Genomic DNA, 13526 nt, shown 5'->3' with positions numbered 1-13526 from the left:
TTATTATTATTATTATTATTATTATTATTATTATTATTATTATTAGTAGTAGTATTGTGTGAATTGTTTATAAAGAAGGTTTATTTGTTTATTTGTAGGTACACAGGTTTGCAGAAGCGCTCGGATTTGACTGCCGCTCCTTCCCGGGGGGGGGGGGGGGGGGGGGGGCGGAGTTAGCGGAGTCGGCGAAAGGGGCTCGTTTCACAAAATGTGTCCCCGAATAAAAGAAACCCAAAGTCCGCCCGAGAGCCTCCGCGACCTGACGAGCGTCTCCGATGGACTTTAAGCGTTTATCCTCCTTCGCTTGAGTTTTGACCGGACGGTCGAACTAACTTCAACGTCCATCCCTCACGGGTCATCATCCCGGGATCCCCCGCCGAGGAGGAACGATGGATGTACACTTCCCCCGGTCGCTTTTGGCCCTTTTGGCCGCTTTATTGTCCTTCTCCGCTGCCCTTTTGGAGCCCTACGACCTGTTGTACGACGGCGCGGTCCGGGCGTTTTACGACGGGGACTATAAAGCCGTGGTGCGGCACATGGAGGGGGCGCTCAGCAGCCACGCAGGAGTCCGCCGGGCGAAGGTCCGGTGCCGGCTGCGGTGCCAGGACAAGCACCAGTTCGACGCCGGTGCCTCGGACCTGCTCTTCTTCGACGCGGTCCTGCGGAGGTCCGCATGCATGAATACGTGCATAGAGGAGAAGATCGGGACGCAGTCCGTGCACAGGGTCAGCGAGGATGTGGTTCAGGACTTCCACAGGCGCATCCCCTACAACTATCTCCAGCTGGCTTACCAGAAGGTAAGGGCCCGCGGAGAGGTGGGGTGGAGGGGCTTGTGACCCCTCCAATAATTACACCCAAACCTCTCCCCCGAACCATGAATTGCACAAGTTGGGATGTGTAGTTGTTTCGGTATGGTGTTTTTAAATGGAGGAGGAACCATTGAAAGGGGTAATCCGTAAGATCATTTTGTTAAGAAATCTCCTAATTTAAAATTTCCTACTTTATATGGCTGGCGCTTTATAAGAAACTTCCATTCCTTGTAGTTGTGTTACGCCCTTATATGCTCTCTCCATTGTTGGTGGCGGGGTCCCTGGCAATAAGGCAATGATGAAGTGATGCAGGGTGGCGTAGCGAGTTGTGGGCAGGAAACCTTCGATATGAATGAACATTCAATAGAAAAGAACAGCACCCTTGGATGAAAAAAACAAAACATCCCCACCCCCTTATTTGATCAAGATGAAAAAACAACAACAACACAGCAATCGATCAGAGGAGAGCATTCTTTCTTGAACATTGTACGTTGAGGGTGAGGGGCGTCTGGATGTTGACAAAATGGTCTTGGAGTGTAATCCACCCAACACAGGCAATCTTATTCTGTAGATTCTCTCAAGGCGGCATATACCCTGGACCCCCCTAGAAGGGTGGAGACCTCACCCATCCCCGATGTCCAACCTGAAGTTATGCCTTAAGGGTGTTGGTGTGTTTTTCTGCTCATGCTCCATCCTCCAGCAGCTGCTGTGGCTGCCGAGCCAGGTGATGCCACCCTGCCATGTCATATCCAGTGTTTGCACCGGTTTATTGCTCTATCGTTACAAACACTTTCTGTGCTTATTGGGGGTTCAGCCCGAAGATTCGGGAAAAACTTTCGTTTTTGCTATTATTCTTCTGCCATTATCACCCGTCAAATGCCTGGCGCTCAGAAACCATCTAACCCAGGGACACAAATGAATAAGATTTGTATTCTGGGCAGTCCAAATATGGGGTAGTCCAAGTTTGATCTACATCGGACTATATCTGTAGGAGGAATAAGTAAGAGGAGGTTTTTCTAAAGGAGGGTTCCGGAAGTCGGCGAGCGAAAGGGAATGGAAGTGTTGGAGCAGAGCACACACATATGTGGAGGGTATGACTCTGAAGGGGCTTTCACACAAGACACAGTGCGCGCTGCGCTGGAATCTGGTTAAGACATAAACTCCCGAAATTCAAGCAGTTTATTAATTGTCCAACCAGAGAGTAGAACACACAAGGTCACTGCTACCAACACCACCGCCCACAACGCGTATCACGCCAGGCAGAAAGTATCAAACTGTCTAAACCTGTTGTGAGGAGAACCAAGAAGTGGAGCAGCGAAGCAGCGGAGCGCCTGGACCGCACGGACTGGCAGATGTTCAGAACCGGCAATCACGGTCTGGATGAATACGCAGACACTGTGACGTCATCTATCAGCTTCCGAGAGGACGGCTGTATACTGACATGCATCGGGGTGATGTATAGTAATGCCAAGTCCTGGTTCACAACCAAACTCAGACAGCTTTGTTTGAAAAAGGTGGAGTCATTTAAGAGTGGCGACAAGGAAGATTTTAAGGTGGAAAAACACACGTCTGGTTATTGCCATTGGTGCATTTGCTGCAACTAACCTGGACCCCATGCATTGCTGCCTGCAGCTATATTTATTATTGTTATAACTGATGGTGTGCAATAAGTAATAAACACAATCTTCCGGATATAACTTGTTAGGAAGAAGTTGCAATGCCTTTCTGATAGAAGATAATTAGCCCGTTGCGGTGCCCCAGCAGTCAATGGCAAACCTTTGTTACACAGGGTCTTAAATAGTACTAGATGTAAATATGTGAAACCTGCAGAGACCCTGAACAAAAATATTGGTCAATTAAATATTTCTGTTTCTCAAACAACTTTTTTGCCAGTAAACTCCATTGATCTTTGACGCCTCACATGCGCACACACGCACAATACTCTATCATACTCTATTTCAAACTCCTGATCTCTCCATTCACAAACCATCTAGACAAGCACAAAGCAGCTAAGTCAAAACAGATAGAACAATTCCCCACTGAACTCTGTGCAGTTGTTTTCAATTTTCGAGAATTTCATGCTTTGTTTTTTTAACTTTTTTTTATGGATGGCCCATGTGTACCATGCTGAGCTGCAGTTATGTCTTTATATTGTTTCCCACTAACCTAACTTATCAGGAGATAGAGCACAAATTGACAATCTGTTTGAAGTCAGTTGAATCATCAAGATTAGGTGTTAAAGGGGACTATGAAAAACTCACTTTTTCAGTGCTTGTGCACATACATTTGGGTCTCTGATGGGCCCACTAACATACACACTGTGTAATAAGACAACCCAGTCAGTTTTTTGTGGGCAGCGCCGGTCAGTAAACATATCCTAAAACACCCTCTTCAGATTTTTGATCCCTTCGTACGTCACAGGGCCCACAGTAGAATTAGAACCGCCCCCCATCTGAGTAACTCAACAAACATATCTTTTAAAAGTAAGAGGAATTAATACCAACGTGAAGAAACTACAGACGGTGGCAAAGTAAGTATTTAAAAAACAATTCTGCTATGTGTTTTCGTGGTGTCACGGTTCAGATTCTACAATAATTTGAAAATCGCTTGAAATGAGCGTTCGTTTTCGAACTTCCAAATCACAAGCAGGTTGGCAATTCTTCCCGTATTTTCGTGGGTAATATTGTCCGACATGGTAGCCATATTGGGGCGGTCAAGATCCGCCGGTAAACAAATGAAGTGCGCGCTGGGGGGAGCTGCAGTGGGCTCTGCGGTGGGCTCTGCGGAGGGCTCTGCTGCGGACCGCTCCAGTATACTTTTAAATGAGGCGTCGTAGATCTAATATGAGGGAAGGCTCAGCAACCGGATTGCTTATTTCTCGCCTCAAATTTTTTCAGAAACAGAGTTTAGTCGACTGATGAGGTGACATCAGCGAAAGTTCACAGACTAATTACAACAGAACCCGGAGTAAAGCTCAAACTCCATTGGCTTACAGAACTAGGGGCCTCAGGAGTGTGGCTCCATCCACAAAAAAAAGCCTGTTTTGGAACAGGTTGGTATAGAGGTACGTTAAAATGGCTAGAATGCATGATCTGAGTGGTATATAAAGCAAAAAAATTCAAAAACATGTGTTTGGGACCTCAGAGACCTAGATTAACTTGTATAAAAAGGAGCGTAATCGTTCCCCATGGGAGATTGAAGGGTTTCCTCGTACCATTCCACAATTTTCATCGTATATTAATTATTTTCTTTGCAGTGTTATTTATCACAGACACATCTGAAGCTAGAGTTATTCTCTACAGGGCTTCGGCGTGGATAAGCCCTTTCTGTGGGGTCTGTCCTTTTGGCTGCCATTTGCTTGAGGAATGGGCTTGAGAACAGTCCAAGAGACAGATAATGGGCTCGAGCTGGGAAATATTTTCCGCTTGCTAAAGGAAAGTTATAGTCTTCCTGTACACGGAATACCCCACAAGGCCAGCTGCATGAGATAGGTCTGTACAATGTCAAGGATATCTGTTATTCTCCCAGTTGTGTATTAAGAACCAAAACTCTGAATGCTTTTAGTTTTTGGCTCTGCTGTCATCAGGGGCAATGAACCCTGACGAGGTTAAAACACCAGTTGAAAACATTTTCGGAAGGTCTTCTGTGCTCTAGTCTCCGTTAGTGCTGTTTTATTTTCCTAATACGTTGTTTCGTGCGCAATGATTTGGTTCAGTTTTACTTTCAGGGTCAGTATCAAAAGTGGAAAAAGTAGTTTCATAGTTGTCCAAAACCTGTCTTCAAATGTCCTTACTATATTTGATTTTATTATTGATAGTGTTGTGTTTTCTACTACTATCCAGGGATCCACTGTCAATTTTTTTTTCCACCTTCCAACCGCATATGACTGTGATGCTGACCTTTGATCTGGCGTGTGGCTCTTCAAAGAGCCGGTCTGGTCACCTGGGTCTGTCTGCTCACACAAAACTGTAACGTAGACGACTCTAGTCGCACCGAACGAGGCCGGCTCCAAATGCCGGGGCGATGACACAGAGCTTCCACTGGTCAGAAGTAGCGCTCAGAAGTTAATCGACCACATCCCTGTCTGTCTGCCGGCAAAGATGGTTCCCTCATTTTTCTGAGTCAGCAGAAGTTCAAGTGTTGGTGGTTGATGCACTCAGCACTGAACAATGCCCCTGTCTAGACGTAAGGGTAGACATTACCTTGCAAAAGGGGCCCCGACTCAGCTTTTGCACATCTTTGAGCTTAAAAATGATGATTTCACTGCCATCTGCTTGGAGCCGCCCGCAATGTTTTCTAGATTCTAAGAAGGTAGAAACCAAACTTATCACGAAACTTTGTACCAGATTTCATTCCAACCTTTCCGTCGTTGTTTCTTGCTTTCTTCCGGCACAATGATGTCTTTATCAACTGCACACATGGCAGGACATCAAGGCTGAGTGGTCCAGCTGTTGACCTTACCACAGATATTGGGTGGGGGCTTAGCCAATGTGCACGTCGATATCTGATCGTGTACGTGCAGGCGCATGTGTGTGTTGGGATGGGGGCGCTTGTGTGTGTGAAAATAAATAGCATTCCTCCAGTTTATAACATTCCAGCCTCACACACCCACTTCTTGACAGCCAGTGGCATAATGCTTCCATTGGCTCTGGCATTAGAAGGCCCACAGACACCAACTGTTCCCTTCACTCAGGCTGCTGCGTACATCCACGATTTGCCAAACATTTAACCTGGCAAATATTTTGTTTTCCTGTTGTGACCTGTTTGCTTTTCTAAAAAAAGAGAGGCGCCACCTTGTGCAACTATTAAAGGCAGGGTCTTGTAGCTGTCAGTGGGCTGGCCCCCAATAGACCCAAGTGGACACTGTCCATTGGCCCAGAGTTCTGGCTCCACCGGCCCTGACCACAGAGGGATCAAAGCTCCTGGGCAGCCCCAGGGCACGGGGCTTTCTCAGGGCTCGGCTCCTTGTGAAGTGGTGGAGGCGCCTAAATGAGGATTTTGCGTGACATGGACGAGCTTAAAAGGCGACAGAATATTTACGGATACAACCTTCACTTGGAATAGTGTCACGTTACACAATACATCATCACTTCTCCTTCACTCGAGATGTGAAGACAAAATCTTATTAAATACAATATATTATTTTAACTTTAAAATGTGATCTTATTTGCCTCGGTGTTCATTCCCCCCGTTTAGTTGTTGTCAAATCTCAGCTCATCCGATACTAACTCACCACTTACATTTCCCCTATGCTTAGATCTCTTGAGGTTTCTGACACAAGATACATGCGATGGATAAAATAAATGATTTTGAAACCTGAAATCTTTGTCTGTGGTTGGTGTGAAGCCGTGTTTTACATTGTGCAAATTACTACATCTCGCTTTTTCCGCCTGCAATCATGCTGGTGCAGTCAGCGAGCCAAAACACAATATCCTGCCGCATGAAGATATCTGTTTCCGCTTTTGCGATCCAAAACAGCCTCAAGAGCGATGCAAGTCCAGGGAATATGGAACAATAAAGAAAAAAAGTTAGTTGTGTTTTTGTGGAAATGTGGTGTGTGTGTGTGTGTGTGTGTGTGTGTGTGTGTGTGTGTGTGTGTGTCTGTGTGTGTGTGTCTGTGTGTGTTCGTGTGCTAGATGGGAAGCACCAATGCAGATATTGTCATCTGTAGTTAATAATCAGAAAATGGAAGATTTCAAACTGTCTTTGGAATATTTTACTCAAACAGAGGTGTTCTAATTGCTCGTAGGCCTGCGTGATTTCGGCTGCAATGGAAGGTTTGTGTGTTAGATCTGATTAGAATTTGATGGACAAAACAATGGAAAGGGGACAGAATGTAGTTGAATGTGTTCGAGAAATGTCCCTATGCTCTTCCCCTTAATGATCATTAGTAATGAGTTAAGAAATATTTTTTACAGTTATTTTGATATTCAATTTGGGTACTGTATGAAGCAATATTTTAGAATCCCTTGATTTATTGGATTTCATGATTAATGCAACGGGTTTATTTTACAGTTGGAGTTAGAGCTTTATAAATATTAAAATAAATCACATGAAGCTGTGTGCTTGAGGGTATAGGGATACAATTTGGTCAATTCTTCACTTAACCCCCCCCCCCAGAGCAGAGCTAATATTGAGACATTTCTACTTGAAAATTCTCAGCACATGCACGTACATCCGAGTGGTTTCGGGGCACACCTGCACCAGCACGGGCAGCTGGCCCGGCTCCTTGGCACGGCGTGCACTGCTTACTTTGCGAAAGGACAGCCAGACATTGTGGCACTTTGCTGTGCCAAAGCCCTTCTGCATGACTGCTTTTGAGCGGATAACAGCACTGTAGGAATGTGGCATAACGGACCAATATTGTTCTTGCCCTGATTAACAATTAGATGGCTGAAGGAGAGGAGACAGGAGGTTGGTTAAGGATCACTCGTGTTTGATGACATTGTGTTTTTTTTTGTGCTTAGATGTGACACGGCTGATTGTGGAGAGGAGATGAAGTTGGCCGACTGTGTGAAGTCGCTGGCCATCAATGGTCGCTGAATAAGTTCACTGGCTGATGGCAGGTCCAGGAATTTATTTTTTGAAATCTTTTCCAAACCGACGCTTTTGATTAATTTGGGGATTTATATCAAGTGACTGCTTTCTGTCCATATTTGTTATTAATGGAGGAGCACAATATCCCTCGTCACAAGGGAGCGGTTTTGGATGGGGACTCCCTGCTCCCATCCAGCTAATGGATCCAGGCTTGTGATGTTGTTCAAATATTGATGCTACTGCTGTGTGTGTGTGTGTGGGTGTGTGTGTGTGTGTGTGTGTGTGTGTGTGTGTGTGTGTGTGTGTGTGTGTGTGTTTGTGTGTGTGTGTGTGTGTGTGTGTGTGTCTGTTTGTGTCTGTTTGTGTGTGTGTGTGGGGATTCTGAGGGGTCTGGCCAAAGAGAGGACTTACTCTTGGGTGTCTGAGTGAAGCGATGGAAAGATCAGGACTTTGCCAGGCATCTGTGGAGCTTCACTTTTGACTAGAAGTATGTGTTGACTTCACCCAGCACAGAGAGACCAGAAACACTCGGCGTCTATCTGATCCTTTCCATTTCTTTCATGTGTGGAGCTGATGGAATAATTACAGTATTATCTGTTGTTTTTCTCACATCGGCACAGCTATGCATGTAAAGTTTCTTCAGACCAAAACAGCCCATGGAACTGGTCTGTTTTGAGGATGTGCTATTCAGCCTGGAGCATGTACCACGTCGTTTGTCTTCAGATCTGGGGTTTGCTTTAACTCCGATAACACATGTCACAGATGGATTTTTTTATTTTGCCAGAATACCATTAACCCTTTGCCTCTGACCAAAATTATGTATCTAAATAGTGCTAAATAGGAGTTGTGAACGATGAATCCGTTGGCAGGTAAATCGTCTCATATTCCCATATCAGGTTTTTAGAGATTTTCTATATTCTCATTTAGCTTCTTTAGAATCCCCCCAGGAAGTGGAGAGCTGTTGTGTTTAGGACGCACACTAAAGACAGAATTGGCAGACACAGGAAGTCTGATCTATTTTGGAAACGACTGCAAAGAAAAAAAACATCGGCGAGATAGGTTTCTTATCGCTTAAAAACTGACGGACGGCGAGTTTTTTCCTTTTCCTTTTCACAGTTGCAATTTTGATTATTTTCAGAAACGAGTCACAGAGCGAATTGAATAATGCGATTTTTGTTAACAGGATTTTTATGCTGTTCCTCTACGGATGGAGGCTCGTGGTAATTGGTCTGCGGCTGCAGCGCGGTGCAGATTGGTAGCGGGTCTTCACATGTCAGAGCACAACAGAGTCACAACAGGGCCACATGTCTCCCATTAACACCGAGATTCAATCAACACGGATGCGGGTCCCTGCGCAAGGGCCTGCCTGATCTCACCCCAGTTTAGCGGTGAGCGGTGAAAGATGTGACGTCGCAGTGTGTTGTTGCAGAGGCCATTTCTACCTGTGTGGTGAAAGTTGTTCCCAGCCTGCACTGCTGAGGGTTGAGAAAGCCCCACTTTCAATCCACTGATCCGCCCATCACGAGTGTAGCGGGTTTATGGCAGGTGAGAAGGATCATGTTAGTAATTTAATTTAGTCTATTTCTCCTTTGTATTTGAACAATACATCTTTATCCCATCGTTTAAACCAGGCCACGGTTAGCAGACAGTAGAACAACTTAGATTTATGAATGAGAATGGTCTTGCTCTTCTGACATTTGGACAGTGTGAGTGTATGTTAAAATAGTCAGACGACCAAGAGAGCAGGTTTCCTAATACGTCTAACGTATCTATGTACACGAATAAAAAAAGTTTGTGAGGTCAGCAAAACTGCACCATAGCCACATACGTCCAACGCTGTGAGCACCCCGATGGGAGCTGCCTACTTTAAATCCATGAAAACACAACATTACAGTGCTCTGAACCCAACACACTCTCAAACTGAGTTTGACAGCTGGCATTGACAAGTGGATCTTTGTCCAAGCTGGTCACACGGTCACACACACTCACGCGCACACACAGAGACACACACAAGTGCACACACACACACACACACACGCACACGTCATGTCATTGCCAAAGGACTGCTCATCTCAGGAATGTGTAACGCCAGAGTTTCCAAGCCGTATCCTCTCTAGTGTTCTGTGATCTAGTCATCAGTGTTGTCAGAGCTAAGTGTCTGCTCCCCCCTCCGTGTTTTTTTTTTTTTCTTCCACGGAAAGAAACAGGTAGTATTACACCTATTTAGAGGCCGACGGAGAAAGTAGTATTTGCGACCCCAGGCTGACCTGACCTCCGTTGACTCTGACCTCACAGCTGGCTCCGATCCTCACATCTGGTTCAGATTGTGACCCACCTCTGTGAATTGCAGCTAATGACAACGTTAACCAGTTTTTGGCCACGAGGGAATAAGCGACCGACTGCCCAGTGCACTTCACTGTAGTGGGCGAGTTGGAATCATTCTTCTGTAACAGAGTGAAAGGTTGGCTGAGACATTATAAGGGCTGTCACTAATCATTAATTTTGTGATTGCGTGTAGGCTTTGGTGATATCCCATATTTTATCTTGCAATGCAGTCCCACCCAAATATCCCGATACACAATATTATCTTCATTGTTTTTTGGTTTCGTTCAATTGCAATAAATGAGTGGTGTAACGGAACGTAGTTGATCCGTGATCCTTACGGTGTTACTTTTTAAAGTATTGATTCCATAAATCTCGATGCAGAGTTGCAGTGAAAAGATAAACAAGACAGATGCATGCTTTGTTTTACTGTTAAGCGTTATGATCGGTTTTAGGTACGTCGCGCTGTGTTGCTGCTACTTTACGACTTTATATAGTAAAGCAAATGTCGCCGCTGTGCGTCTGCTCCTCTGCCACATTGGAGCGTTCAAGATCCACTAGTAAACAACATACCAACATACAATGTGTATTGAGAGATGCAGACTTCTCTACAAAATTGACTGTAACTCGCTTAATTCTGAACTGTTTTTTTATAAAATTGAGTTTGTTGAAACGTCAGAAATTTATCATGATTAACATGGCTTAAATTCAGTTAAGTGGATCTAATCATATTTTTTCATTCACTATCATGTTTAAACGAAGAAAGTATCATGCGTGCTCTTTAATTTAATAATTCAGTATTGAATACTTAATGTATTTTAAGATTTTGTTTAAACGTTGGACATCTTGAATGTTGTTTTCATTTTAAAGCCAAGGGCAAAAGTTGCCTGCTTTAAGTGTTTTTTTCAGAATAAATGGGAAGCAAAGTTATATTGATCTCCCTTTTTTTTTTTTTTCTGATCCGAAATATGATCCGATCCGTGACTCAAATCCGTGATGGGATCCGAACCGTGAGTTTTGTCATCCGTTGCGCCCCTACAATAAATACATCCATAATGTGGGTGTTCACGTGTGTAACATTTGTGCAGAAAGGATCTCCCGCACCAAGCAAGCGCAAGTGAGGAAATATAAATATAGGAATTGTACTTATTTTGGGATTCTCAGTGTGAGAAATACGAGGTGTTGCATGTGAGCGTTGGAACTTTTTGATACGGGGGAGTCTCACGGACATAGCATGAGACTCGTGAGGCCACCATGGTGGCGTGAGGCCACAACGTCCAAATCCTCCGTCTCCACGTACATCCTCTTTGTGCGCACAAGTGAATGAGCTTTGTCTGTGAGCTCTGCTGCTCCGTCTGTCACGCCCCGTGGTCCCGCGGATGGACGGACGGGCGGGGGGGATATTCCGATACTGTGAAAATATTGCATATGGTGGATCGCAATATTCAATATTAACGAATATCGGCCCAAGCCTAATTGATTGTTCTGTAGATTATCGTGACAATGAGCACAAAGCTTAATATGCTCTGAGAAACAACGTGCGCTGCCAGACACAAGTAGCACACTGCAAAATCTATTAGCCCAAAGTAGATACTTTTCCAATGTGAAGGTTTAGGGATGAGTGCCTGTCCAAATCTCTTACATGCGTGTTCAGTGGTATGTTTGGAGAGGCTTAGCTATTGTTATCTTAGCTGTTGAAAGAACACTTTGTGGGTTTAACCCCCTGGGTAACCTGTTGAGTGTCTCAAATCCCATTGATTTGAGTTGAGAGACGAGTTCCTCGACCTATCATATATAAATATTAGATATAAGAAATTTATATACATAAGAAAATTTATATATATTATAGCACTATATTTGCCAGTCATATAATATAAACTATATATATTTCCTATAGTAGATGTAAATCTCCAAATAGATAACTCACACAATGCCAACAAATTTACATTCCAATTTACATTAAAATCACTGGTATTCAACTGCTCAAAACATACACATACTGTATACAATAGTAACATTCAGGACGTACCAATGAAGATGGTACATGCCGAAGTAAACGGAGCCATTTCATGTTCTTTTTTAGCCATAAGCAGTTTAATGCCTAAACAGCAGTACGTTTCTCAAAAGTAAAGTTTTCAGCGAGTTTGTGCCATGAACTGTTATTAATGATGGCCTGGGTTAAAAAAAAAATAGCAAACCTATCTTTAAAATCTCTGGCTGCTTGCTCTTCTGAGCTGTATTTGTTAAACAATGGGTTTTACAGTTGTTCACTGCTCTAAAGGGTTAGTTCTTGTCAGCTTCATTGGGGAGCCTAATAATGTGTCATTAGAGTGTTTATTATGATGCCCGGTTTCGGCTCAGATGTCTGTGATGTCACCCAAATGGAGAGACCTCCCGAGGTCCCTCTGGAAGAAGGTACTGTATACTCTTTGGCTTCAGTTTGGTTAACTGAGACCTGCTACTGCAAAACCATGCATTATCTCATGACCACATTGTGTAATAAATGAGATGGACTCATGGAAATAGAGGGATAGGGGAAAGTTGAAAATTCTTCCTAAGTTATTTAAATTCTAAACTTCTCTCCTTCTAGAAGTAAGATTCGGGACACACCATTCTAATAGGGACAATCCCATATGCCATTAAATATGAATAATTAAAAAACCTCACAACCTTATTTCCAAAGGATGTCCCAAGTTTAATAGTTGTTTTAAAAGCTGTTTTTCTCTGGTTTAAGTGGACCGAGCGTTCAACGTTTTTAGTTTTAACTGACATTTCAACTTTTACTGCAGTGGAAAGACAGTGCTGGAACATACTGGTGAAACCTTGACTTCATGCTGTTAATCCTGAGGAAGGTTTGCAAATATAACTCACAGGTTTGCTCGCTCTACAAGGAAGATACTATCACAGAATGTAACTTTGATTTGTTTTTGTCTCATAAGCTTTGAAAGAACTTGTTGCCGCTTGTGAAGCTGATGATATAAAATGCAAATCTGTTGGACTGACCTACCACTCAGAATGTTTCAGGCTGTTTGACGTTACTCTGTAATTGTTTATGAATGGATGTTTTCCAGCTTTGCAGTGAATGAATGGATGTGTCAGGTGAATCATTGCTCAAAGCTTCAACAAATTGCTGCTGGTGACATCCAAAAATATATTGTTATTTCCCATTAGATGTTTATCCACTGTTATGTACTATTAAATAACTTAGATGACAAACAGCAAAACATTGTTGACAAGATGGACAATGTTTTTGTCCAGTGTCACTGTACACTCCGCTCTGTATATTTATATTTATGTTGGATTTTGGAATGAAGACCCTTCTCATAGATCGTCTGTTGGACGTAACTCAGCAACTGTGGCTGTAACTTGAAGCAATCTCAGGGAAGTGTGACAGAGGAACCTATCGTTTGTCCCGATGGAACAAAAGCGTTGCTAGATGACTTCATGTAATGTAATGTAAATGGAAGTATGAGGCTGACGGTGACTTCATTCTTGCTATTGATTTATCAAAGAATTTCTTTAGTAGGTGTCCCTTTACAAGAAAAAAAAAAAAAAATACATTTTGTTTTTGGCTAATATGTGACAAAGTTTTCATTGCTCTTCTGTTCCAGTTGTCAATGCCGTTCTGAATGTTGAGCTGAACTGCAGCCTATAAATTCTATTGAAATACAGCAACTACTTTTACGCAGATAGCATTATCACTGTAAAAGATCATTTGAAACCTTTGTTGGCCTCGTGGAGTGCGTTACGTTTTCCAGTGTTGCTCTGCAGTTTGAGAGTGATGACGTCTTAGAAGTCCTCAGATGGTGGCTTTGATGCTGTTTTACTGTTCGCTCGCAACTCTTAATGACCCTCACA

At 43.4% G+C, this 13526-nt stretch overlaps 1 protein-coding gene across 1 annotated transcript in view; it reads left to right on the top strand.

Annotated features, from left to right (window-relative positions):
- The first annotated feature begins 229 nt into the window (after positions 1-229).
- The window catches only part of p3h2 (prolyl 3-hydroxylase 2), a 59061-nt gene continuing 45764 nt past the window's right edge, over positions 230-13526 (top strand). Inside the window, exon 1 of the mRNA XM_079998926.1 lies at positions 230-797. Within this exon, the coding sequence (XP_079855052.1) occupies positions 390-797 (408 nt within the window). The 5' untranslated portion in view covers positions 230-389. The remainder of the gene's footprint in view (positions 798-13526) is intronic.

The sequence above is a fragment of the Zeus faber genome, assembly GCF_960531495.2.
Source record: "Zeus faber genome assembly, chromosome: 1".
In the NCBI taxonomy this organism is placed as follows: Eukaryota; Metazoa; Chordata; class Actinopteri; order Zeiformes; family Zeidae; genus Zeus; species Zeus faber.
Note: the sequence above shows the minus strand (reverse complement) of the source record. Positions and strands in the feature narration are given on the sequence as shown.